Raw genomic sequence first — 12531 nt, forward strand, 5'->3', positions numbered from 1 at the left:
TTAAAAACTTTATCATGTCTTTGTCCTATAGCCCCAATAGCATAATCCAATAGCATAATCACTAGTATCGCACATTATTTCAAATAGTTTTTCCCAGTTAGGTGGTACTATTATAGGTGCAACGACTAATTTTTTCTTTAATAATTCAAATGATTTTGTGCATTTCTCATTAAAATCAAATTTCTTATCTTTGTCTAAAAGTTGGCATAGCGACTTAGTTATTTTTAAAAATTTTTTTATGCAGCGCCTGTAAAAACCAGCATGTGCTAGAAAACTTCTCACCCCTTTAACATTAGTAATTGGTGGTAATTTTTCTATAACTTAGATTTTTACAGGATCTACCTCCATGCCTTTTTTAGAAGTTTTATGCCCAAGCACAATACCTCCTACAACCATAAATTGACATTTTTCCCAATTTAATACTAGGTTTACTTTTCACATACTTCCAGAACTTTTTCTAAATTATTAAGAAATAAATCAAACAAAGTCCCAAATACAAAAAAATCATCCATAAACACTTCCATTCCATATTCTATAAAATTGCTAAAATTGACATCACGTATCTTTGAAATGTTCCAGGTGCATTGTATAGTCTAAAAGACATTCTACGAAAAGCAAATGTTTCATATGGGCTTGTAAATGTTATTTTCTCTTGTTCCTCTGGAGCAATTAGAATTTGATGATAACTGGTATGATAACTGGTTTTGACGATAACCGGTATATTCATCTAAAAAGCAATAATATTTATTTCCAACTAATCTATTCAACATTTGGTCTAGAAAGGGTAACAGAAAGTGATCTTTTATGGTGGTCATATTTAATTTTCTATAGTTAATACAAATTCTTCTACCAGTAACTTATTTTATTGGTATTAATTCATTTTTCTCGTTTTCTTTAACAGTCACTCTTCCTTTCTTCGGAACACAGTGAATTGGGCTTACACAAGTACTATCTGAAATTGGATATATATAATTCCAGCATCTAACCATTTTAAAATCTATTTTTTAACAGCTTCTTTCATTATTGGGTTTAATCTTCTCTAAGGATCAACTTTAGGTTCATATTGTTCATCTAATAAAATTCTGTGCATAAAAATTGAAGGACTAATTCATTTAATATCCGCTAAAGTCCATCCAAAAGCCTTTTATACTTGCTCAGCATTTCTATCAACTTTTGTTCTTGAATTTCAGTTAAATCAGAAGATATAATAATAGAAAATGTAGATGACTCTCTTAAAAATACATACTTTAAAAGGGCAGGTAATATTTTTAATTCAATTTCAGGTGGTTTAATACTTGAAGGAATAAGATTTTTACTATAGTTTTCCAACAAGTCTAACATTTCAAATTTGCCCTGAATATAATCCAAATCTTCTTCTTTTATTTCATCTTCATTCTCAAAAATTTTTCCTTTCTTTAATTTATCTTCACACTCATTCTTAAATTGTTCATTACTAAGATAACAGCTACTTCCAACCTGAAACATTCATTATGTTTTTTCTATTGCATCATATTTCATAATTTTTGCTATATTAAATTTACTTCTTGATCATTAACTCTCATTATTAATTCTCATTTTTACACATCTATTACAGCTCTTCCTGTTGCAAGAAATGGTCTCCCTAAAATAATAGAAATCTCTTTATCTTCCTCCATATCCAATACTAGAAAGTCTACAGGGAAAATAAATTTATCCACTTTTACTAGTCTATCCTCTATAACTCCTTTTGGATAAGTTATTGATCGATCAGCTAATTGAAGAGTTACAGTAGTAGGAGAAATTTCTCCCAAATCTAAGCATTTAAAGATCAATAAGGGAATAAGATTAATACTCGCTCCTAAACCACATAAAGCTTTTCTATAAAACTTTTCACCAATTGCACAAGGTATAGTAAAACTACCAGGATCTCTTAATTTTTTAGGAAACTTTCTCTAAATAATAGCACTACACTCTTCACTTAGTGCAATGATCTCATGATCTGTAAACTTCTTTTTCTTATTCAGTACATCCTTCATAAATTTCACATAACTTGGCATTTGTTCCAAAGCTTCAACAAAAGGAATATTTATCGATAATTTCTTAAGGATTTCCAAAAATTTTATAAATTGTTTATCTTTATTTTACTGCTTCAGTCTTTGAGGAAACAGAGGTAATAGTTTTTCTAAAGGAACCTGTGTTTGTTCATTTCCATATTGATCATTTTTCATTTCTTTCTTCTCTTCATCAACTTCAGTTTCTCTTTGGATACTTTTTTCAACTTCTTTTTCACTTCGTAATTGAATAGCTTTAATTTGCTCTTTATTTTGATCTTTTAGATTAACTTCCACCGTACTTAGAAGAATTCCAGAAGTTTTGTTACTAAGTGCAGTAGCAATATGTCCTAATTGATTTTCAATATTTCTAATAGCAGTCCTTTGATTTTTTATTTAATTTCCCATATTCAACATCACTTCTTCCATCGTCAACTTCTTTTCCTTAACTTGTAGGTTAGGATTGGAGTTAAATCCTGGAGAATAATAAGGTCAAAAATTAGAATTTCCTTGATTGTTCAAATTTCTGGATGGATTCACTGGATTTTTATAATTATTCCAACTAAAATTAGGGTGAATTTTCCATCCAGAGTTAAAACAATTAGAATAGGGATTGTTATTTCTATTATTTATAGCATTTAAAGTTTCATAAGATGATTGAGTATCAATAATTTGTCCTCGTGATTTTTCATCTAATATTGGGGGTATTTATGAATAGTTCACACCTATTTGATCAATCTTTTTAGAAATAGTAGCAATTTGAAATGCCAAAATAGTCATTGCATCAGAATCATGAATATTGGCTACTCTCTTAGGATTTACCCTTTCAGATGGCCATTGAAAATTATTAGTAGTCATTTATTCAATAAAACAATATACTTCATCAAAAGATTTTAACATTAATGATCCACCCGCAGCAGCATCTATAATAGATATTAGTGATCCTACTAATCCATTGTAAAAGGTTTGAATTATTAACCAATATGGAAAAGCATGGTATGGACATTTTCTAAGAAGATCTTTAAATCTTATCCAGGCTTCATATATCGATTCCCCTCAAACTAACAAAAAGATGTAATGTCATTTCTAAGGTTAGCGATTTTCGAGGGTGGAAAATATTTAGCCAAGAATTTTTATGATAGTTCTCCCCAAGTTCTAATTGATCTAGGTGTTAATGAATTTAACCAAGCCTTGGTTTTATCCCTTAATGAAAAAGGAAAAAGTCTAAGCCTAGCAGCATCATTAGACATCATTAGACACTCAAATGTAGCACAAATCTCAAGAAAACTATCAAGATGTAAGTTAGGATCTTCAGTAGGTGATCCTGTTAGGATGTAGCACAAATCTCAAGAAAACTATCAAGATGTAAGTTAGGATCTTCAGTAGGTGATCCTCTAAACTGATTATTAGTTTAAGCTCAAATGAATTCAAGTTTAAGCTCAAATGAATTAGCGACAACATCAAGATTTTGAACAGTCAAGTGAGGTTCATCTGTTGTCAAATTGGCATAATCTGTTAAAGGTCTTTGTCGATTCTCATTTATTGGATTTTCTAAGTTATTTGTCATTTCCTTTAAATTTTTAATATTTCTTTATTGTTTCAAAATTTTTTAATAGTACGTTCTAACTTTGAATCATAAGGTACTAAGCCTTCAGATCCAATATTTCACATAAACAAATAAAGTAAGCAAAGTAAATTTTTTTTTAAATACTCTTAAATAAATTTTTTTTGAATATTTGATTTTTTTGATTTTTTTTTATTTTTATATATTTTTATAGTATATATATTATCTTTAACTTTCCTAATTTATTAAAACTATTTAATTTACCTAAATTTAATTGTTACATTCCCGGCAACGGCGCCAAAAACTTGATCCTGATTTTTTTACATGTAAGGACTTATGAAGTTGACACCACTGCAGTGCCAAAAAGTTGATCCTTATATGAAAAGTAAGTTGTGTAAAATATATATAATTATAGACAATTAATAATGTGATTCTACGTAAGTATATGTATCGTTATCAAGTAATAAAGGACTTTCTATTTAAGCCCCAAATAAAAATCCCACAGGGAGGGTGTAAATTGATAATAATAAGTTTTACTAGGAAATTTACAAAAAATCAAACGAAATCACTGTCACTAATTTTGAATTTTGAGATGTTATCAAAACTAAAGTACTTAACTATTAGCAAAATAGAAATGCAAAGTTTAAAAAGTAAATACTAATCTACTAACTATGTTTATGTAATGAAGATTTCTTATGTGAAAAAATATCTTTCCCACTACAATGAGGTTCTGGTGAAATGAGATGAGATAAATATTTATAATATGTATTATGTCAAATAAGAGCAATTATAATTCTCTACCGCGATACAGTGCATAGAAAATCATTGGCTAGTCTTAGGTTTAGTCTCTAAATCTGTGGTTAGGCTAGGAGGATACCGACACCCACTCTAGCGATCCCCCTTCTCTTCACCTGAAGGCTAACTCTCGCTTTAATTTTTAAACACTAAGACCGAATCGTGGATTTTCGTCTGTCACCCTAAAGATTCTCCAATTCTACACCCAACAAAGAATATTTCCTTATTTATTTGTACCTAATTCCATGAACAAATTTCTCCTCCATGAAATCTCCATGAAACTCCTCCATGAAATCAAATGTGATCCTCACTCTGTTGTATAACTCATACTCCATTTCTCGAATCATATGTTTCACATCATATTTCAACAATTCAATTGGTCAGATCGAAATTTAAAAAGTTTGGAGTTGAAAAATCATCACAATTTATTTTATATTTTAATATTACACAGCATCTTATCTCTTCATTTCACCATATCTCATGGTAGGAAGAAAGATAGAGGAAACTACTCAGACGTCATGAGAAAGACACAACAAAACACAAATTTCATATATAAAAAAAAGTTCATACAACACTAATAAACAAACAAAACTTATCTGAAACTCTTTCTCAAAGCAAATTTCTTGTATCATTTCCTTAGAAATGCATGAAGAAGATATCTCTCACTTTTCTCCTTCTCTAACACTTTTACAGAAAGTTTCACACTAAATCTCACCACACAAACTCTAAACTATAAAAGAAAAATCACTAATGGACTCCAATATGGTGGTAGAATGAAGATGGATTATGAAGAATGACGAAAATGGAGCGTGGTGGAACGTTGTAGAGCAAAAAGGAGTCCCTTTCCTGATGAATTTCGGCCTCAAATAAAGCCCAAGGTCGATTCTCCAAGAGGTGCCTCCAAAAACCGTGTCTCCAAAAACTCTTCAAAGATCATTCAAATGCATCAACCTTCTAGAAATGGGGGCTGAACCGTTTTTGGCACGGTTGGCACTAGTCTGGCGCCTTTGGCGCTGAGTAAAAATTTTAGCTGTTCTGTTGTTCTGCTCCGTCGGCACTGCCCTTGGCGCAGTCAGCGCTGAGTACTTCTTCAAAAACGTCATTTTGACTTCAAATTCCATCTTTTTTGCTTTAAGTCTTAAAAATCAACAACCTGCAAGAAAATATTAAAATACCTTATATCAAAATAGCTTCCATTAAGGTGCAATATCACCAAAAATAAGTATAAAATATGGGTCTAAAAATGCATATATTTTCAGTGTATCAACATCCTATTAAGTGTCCTATTTTCACTTAATTCCAATAGATTAAGATCATTTTTTTTTATAAATTATGCCCAAGTTTTTTTAGGTTTAACTTTGCCTTTCCTAACATAATTCTAATCTAAAATTTCTACTCTCCTAATTGGATCATCAAACGGACAACATTTAAAGTGACCAAATAATCTAATAAGACTCTCTGATCCTGTGGCCCAATGGAGCCGCACAAACCCTATCATGAATATAATCATTTCTCTTTTTCTCTAAATGTTTTAGGCCACTCATCCTCCTATGCATTATCATCTCAACAACACTTAAATGTTTTTTATGCTCCTCTTTTAAAAGCCAACATGTTACGTCATAAAATTTTGTAGATCATCTTATATTTTTTTTCTTTGTCTAAGAGGTATTTTCTATCACACAATAGGTCGGATACATTCCTCCACTTAAACCAATTAACTTGAATTCTACTAAATAACATTCCATTCTATATCACCTCACTTTGAACAAGAGACCCAAGTTTTCTAAAACGTTCACTCCTTCTAATGATTTTATCACCCGTAGTTAGAACTCTACCACTAATTCTAATACTACTAAAATTACATTTCATGTATTCAATTTTAGATATACTCAAATGAAGGACTTTAATCTCTAACGACGATCTCCATAATTTAAGTTTTTCCTAAACACTCTCTAATCTTATTCACAAGAAGGTTATTATCGGTGAAAAGCATACACCATGTTACATCCTCCTGTAAATATCTAGTAAAAGTATCCATAACTAAAGCAATAACATATTGGCTTAAAGCAGATCCTTGATGTAATCCAACTAAAATAGTAAAAATTTTGGTCAAATCTTTGACCCGCAAGTTGGGGTCACCAGGAGCAGAGCTGTCTATCGCTAAAGCGAAGGGATCATCGAACTAGTGGAGTCGTTGGGAGAGGGATGCTTAGGGAACCTAGGCGAGGAGAGACTGGGAGTGATAGGAGGTTGGGAGGTATAAATGTTTAGTTTTGATGGCTTATCAATAGCTAATAATCTATAGATAATTAACATATTACGGAAGAATAATACCATCATGTAATAAAAAATCACGTCAGTTAAAACTTCATCAAATTACGGGTTCATAGATAACCGAAAACGTATGATCGTCAGTTAATATTTGCTTATACTTGATAGTCTAATGCATTGGTAAGAATTTAAACCATCGAAAAAATAATACTTTTGATAAACGACAGTATGTTCTGTATTTTTGCCTCGCAAATAACCCAGATCATAAATTGTCATTAGACCATCTGTAATAGCTAAAACTGTCAGAAAAAATAGTACTTTTGATAGGTGAGGGCATGCCCAATAGTTATATTTTTGTAAATAACTCAGGTCATAAACTGTCGCTAGATCGTCAGAAAATAGAACATTTTTTCTTATGCAAATTTAGACCATCGAATTTGCCATCCGTTTTAGCACTTTTTTACTATAGTGGAAGTTAATATGATCAAATTGAAGGAGACTTCAACTGGCACGTATATAAATTCCCCTTTATTTAATATGTTTGGATACACAATAACAGAGTAGAATCCAAAATCCCGAAACATCATCACAAAGCATGAGAGAATTCAAACTGATATGTACATCATTTTGTCATTTCCCTAAAAAATCAAAATTTTCTATTCCATTCCATCGAACTTCTTGGTTCTTCAACAAATTCATTGATACGAATCGTAGGGCATGAGCCACCAATTCAAAAAACACAATAAATTTTTTAAACAAAAGGGACGATGTCTTAGGACGAGAGGTGTGTTCTTCTAAGAGTTTCTCCAAAAGACTCTTCAAAGTCCATGAGTGATCGATGTTTATCACGACGATGACAAATTGGAATATTGTAGCAAGAACGTCAAGTTTCTGAAGAGGAGGGGAGAGAATTTTTATAGAGAAAAGAGAGGAGAGTTGCAACTGGCTAGGGCATCAAAATTTCAGGAGAGGAGGGAGAGGAGAGTGGCCAACAACTAGGGCATAGGAAATTTTGGGAGAGGAGAGAGAGGAGTCTTGAACGGTTAAAGCATGGGAAATTTTTGGAGAAGAGAGAGATGAGTGGCAAGCGACTTGGGCATGGAAACTCCAAGAGAGGAGAGCGAAGACTCCCGAATGGCTAGAGCATGGGAAAATTTTGAAGAGGAGTGGGAGGAAAAATTGCAAGATATGCGCGGATATGGCTTCCGCTCGGTCTGGAGAAAATAGAGGATAGAAAACATTGGAATAAACGTGGTTTAAACCACCACTTTACTCATGTTGGTTTTAAAACATCAACTAAAAAATGCTGCGATATGTTGCGTTTTTTTTGTAGTGGTAATTTGTACAACGAAATCTATATTAAGAAAAAAATTAATTAGTATAAATTATTAAATATATTTAGCAATATTAATAATTATTATGGCCAGGGTCTCATTCATATTCTTCATGACCACGGTGGATTGTTCATATTCATGAATGATTTTTCAGCTGCTTGCTCTGTTATATTATTATTAAATATATTTATGGTCATCTGTGGTGGGCAAACAAAAGACAAATAATAATGTAATTAATGTTCTAAAGCGTGTGAGACTTTAAGGGTAGGGCAATTTTTTTTTTTTTTTTTTTTTTGGAAGAGGTTTTTTATTTTTCATGTTTAATTTCACTTTTCTCTCTCTCTCTCTCTCTCTCTCTCTCTCTCTCTCTCTCCCACTCTCGGCTTGCTTATTCAAATGCATTCATTGGCTCATAACTCGTCAAAAAATTCTACATGGTTTGCGTGCTGGTAAATAGTACAGATATGGTTTGCCTTGCCTTCTACTAGTACTGATGCCTTCATCCATATATTTTCAGAAACGTTAATAGGGTTTAGTTAGTTATCCTCTTTCTCCTTCCAATTTCAGTAATAGATTTGCCGACATGACTGTTGTTGATTTTGCTTGGCAGTGAGCTCTGAACTAGTTAGATATTTTGAAAAAGATCTTGCCTGTGTTAGGGCACTTTCACTGCTTTGGGTATTTCACTATTTTTTTCTGTTTATTATTGCTTTTTTCTCTCTCGTTTCAGTCTCATCGCTAAATTTAAAATTTTCTCAATCTGAAGAAGCACATCTGAATGATGGAAGGGTTTGCCGCCCAGAATACCCAAGACGTCGATCTCTATTCAAATTCTACAGCTTCTGACCTCCAAGACCTTATCTCCTCAAATCCAAACCGAGCCAAAAAAAAGAGGAGCATCACAGGAAATCTTGGTCTCTCTCTCTCTCTCTCTCTCTCTTTGGCTGCACAGGAAATTTTTGTCTCTCCCTCTCTCTCCCACCTTTTCATTTAATAGAGCAAATTCAAGGACAAATTAATCTGATAGAAACATACTGACTTTTGTCAGCTTGATTTTGTGAAAGAATTGGCTCCTAGCTAAATTTAATTAATGATACTACTTAGAAGTGAGCAACAAAATATTTATTTCGTTACATCAGACTTTTAATTGCGTTGTTAATAACACCTGTCTGTAGTTATAATGATTTTTTCTTTGTGAATACCTCAGTATAGATTTAATGTCCTGTATTTGATCTAAATTTAGCTCATAGTACTCATCTAAGTTTCGTTCTTCAAACGATGTTAGCTTCACCCTTATAACCTTCAGGATCAGTCAGTTTGTATGTCTTTCAAAATGTTCTTCTTAGGTTTAAATCATCATTGTATATATTTTTGAATTGGAGGAAAACATAAAAACATAAATATGCATACCATTAATCAGAGCTTGCATTTCACTTACCTCAAAACATCCCTTATCTCCTTTAATTTCTCCATATAGAACTTCACTAAAGGCATATTGAGAAAAAATGAAAAAAAATTATATACACAAGCACGCACACCCACGCATACGCGCGAGTATATATATATAATATATATTTCACATTTATGCTCATGTAATTTTCTAAAATGGATGCAGATCCGAACGCTGAGGTGATCGCTTTATCTCCCAAGAGCTTGCTAGCCAAAAATAAGTTTGTTTGTGAGGTCTGTGGGAAAGGTTTTCAAAGAGACCAAAACCTGCAGCTTCACAAAAGAGGCCACAACCTGCCATGGAAGCTTAAGCAGAGGCAGAACAACGAGGTTGTGAGAAGAAAGGTTTATATCTGCCCTGAGCCTTCTTGTTCTAATCACGATCCTTCGCGAGCTCTGGGCGACCTCGCCGGTATAAAAAAGCACTTTTCTAGAAAGCATGGAGAGAAGAGATGGAGCTGTGATAAGTGTTCTAAGAAGTATGCGGTGCTCTCCGATTGGAAGGCACATTCCAAGATCTGTGGTACTAAAGAATATAGATGCGATTGTGGAACCATTTTCTCAAGGTATTTGACTGAATAGCGAAAGTGAATTAAATGTGTTTCAGTTAAAGATTTGACTAAGAGTAGTTTGGCAAGAATTTATGTCATTTTTTGAATTCTGTGTATTTTAGCTACTCTATTTTTTTAAAAAATTTTATTTACGTTAATATTTTTCTAATCAATTGAAGCTGATTTTATGAATTATTATTTTTTCTTTGTATACAGTTTATTGCACGTTTGCATGATTCTTATCTATACTATCCTTTAGGAAATTAAGTCATATCATACTGGCAATCAAGTTAATGCATTTCCTTCCATTAAAAGACATAAGAATTTAATATTCACTAACAATTCTAGATTCAACAGATGATATATTCCCATCACCCCACCGACGCAATTTTAATATATATTTTATTTCTTGACTTCACAAATACAGACTAATCTTATTCAGGTCTCACCAAATTTCACCATCATTTTAATTCTTTACAGTTTAAAATTTTAATTCATAACTATAACCATTTAATTTTCAATTTCAAAAAATTTGTCATCCTAAAGTTTTCATGAGAGTACTTTTTTTCTTGTATGGTGTAGTATCGGTCCAGTGCCACTTATTCGTTTTAAACATCAAATTTTACATAACATTATAGAATAATTAACGCTCGCTAAAGATGCAGTCCAGCAAGCACAGAAAACAGAATTATTATCTACTAAACAACTAACAATTGTAGGACAGGAAAATTACTAGCAATTGCATCTTGTAATCGACTTTCGTTTTTCTCTTCCTGAGCTGGCTCTGACTTTGAGTTATTCGTTGTTTCTGGGTGCAGGAGAGACGGCTTGATCACACACAAAGCCTTCTGTGAAGTATTGGCAATAGAGAATTATAGGAGAATGATGAGAACAAGCCCATTTAATCAACCCTTTCTTCCTCATCCCACAGCCTTGCACAATTTGGACAGCTCCACCTCAGCTGGCTTAATACCAGAAATCCCAGAACTGATATCAACGGCAACCACATCACCTAACCATCACCATATAAATTATATTAATCATTCAATACACTCTTCAAATCTATGCGGCCATTTGAAACCTTCTCCTCTTCCTTCTCTAAGCTTTTCAGCCACTGCATTGCAGCAAAAGGTAACTGAGATGAGTTCCAGTGTGACCAGACCCTCAGAGCTCCATGCTTTGTTTTCTTCAAATAGTCAGGAATGGAGTAATGGTGATTTCGGACATGGTACATCGGTTTCAACCCCTCTTCAGCTCCAGTCATTTCTTTCTTGTTCAGAATTTGTTTATCCTAATGAAGAACCAATGGGAGGACTAGTAATGAGTGCAAAGAGAGAGGAGGGAAGGGAAGAGGATTTCAGGGTGGCAATGAATTATGCGGGAGATCAAACTGGAAGAAATGAGAGCACCAGAGATTTCTTACGGCTAAGAGTAGCCTTGCATGAGGAGCTTCTCAACTTATCTGCTGTGGAGACTTGCATGGGCTCTTCTGCATCATTTGGGTAGCCAAGAATAATATGAGCAACCAGAACTTTCAATCAGAGGACTACAAGGTTGCTACGCAGTCTTAAAATTGCAACTAAATATTTTACTTGGTAAATTTTTCATTCCTTCAGTAACACTTTTATATATACTATTGTTTATTATTATTATTATTATTATTATTATTATTTGGTAGTGTTACTATTGATTGAATAAGTGTTGATCCTAATTTAAATATCTATTAAAATGTGGCTAGGTGTAGGCAATTTTAAAATCGCTAGAAGTTTTAGCCACACACATTGAAGAGAACAAAAATGTACAGCTAGATTCTTTTGCTTGCATTTTAAATGATGGATGAGGAATAAAAAATATAATAATATTACTAAAAATTCAATTATAAGAAAGCCCTCGTCTTAAAATTCATGCAAAAGAAGAGATCTTAATGAAAAATCAATATATTATATATATATATCCTACAGAGATTTGAGCACTTACATCTTCTTCTTGTATTAAAGATAATCATTAATTTGACGTAGCTGAGATAATGTTTATAATTAATGTAATAGAATTTTCTCAATTTCAAGTTAACTCTTTTTGTTTTTTTCTTTTGGAATATATATGTCTATTAACAGTATATTTTAGGTTTTCACGCCTGACAAAGCATATGCTATGCAAGTTGGAACAGAACGAACTAGTGATTTTATGTTGGCTGTTTGTGATTTTGCTCGCCTGGGTCCATCATGCTATATGCTGTACTTCATATATCTATATATAAATTCATTCCGGAAATTTATCACACAAAATCTCAAAATCATAACTCATAAAGTACAATTCTCCTCTTCATATACAAAATCTCTTTAGAAGATCGGCATTTTTTCACTTCTTCTCTAAGAAGCTTTTGTTTTTCTTTATAATACATAAACTTTAGAAAAAAAGGTTATTTATACCTTTAGAACCGATTAAAACCTTGCCTGTATTACTTGCCTACAAAACCGAACTCTACTTTTCACTCTTTACCAACCAACATATCAGTACAAATTCAGATATCACATGCA

General features: G+C 32.5%; 1 protein-coding gene across 1 annotated transcript; it reads left to right on the forward strand.

The window, feature by feature from the left end:
- The first annotated feature begins 8775 nt into the window (after positions 1-8775).
- Positions 8776-11532, forward strand: LOC110032973 (protein indeterminate-domain 11-like). Its single transcript, XM_020736781.1, has 3 exons — positions 8776-8908; positions 9610-10009; positions 10813-11532. The coding sequence occupies exons 1-3, from the start codon at positions 8776-8778 to the stop codon at positions 11498-11500; spliced, it is 1221 nt and encodes a 406-aa protein (XP_020592440.1). The 3' UTR covers positions 11501-11532.
- The last annotated feature ends 999 nt before the right edge of the window (positions 11533-12531 follow it).

Source organism: Phalaenopsis equestris, unplaced genomic scaffold (genome assembly GCF_001263595.1).
Source record: "Phalaenopsis equestris unplaced genomic scaffold, ASM126359v1 Scaffold001073, whole genome shotgun sequence".
Classification (NCBI taxonomy): Eukaryota; Viridiplantae; Streptophyta; class Magnoliopsida; order Asparagales; family Orchidaceae; genus Phalaenopsis; species Phalaenopsis equestris.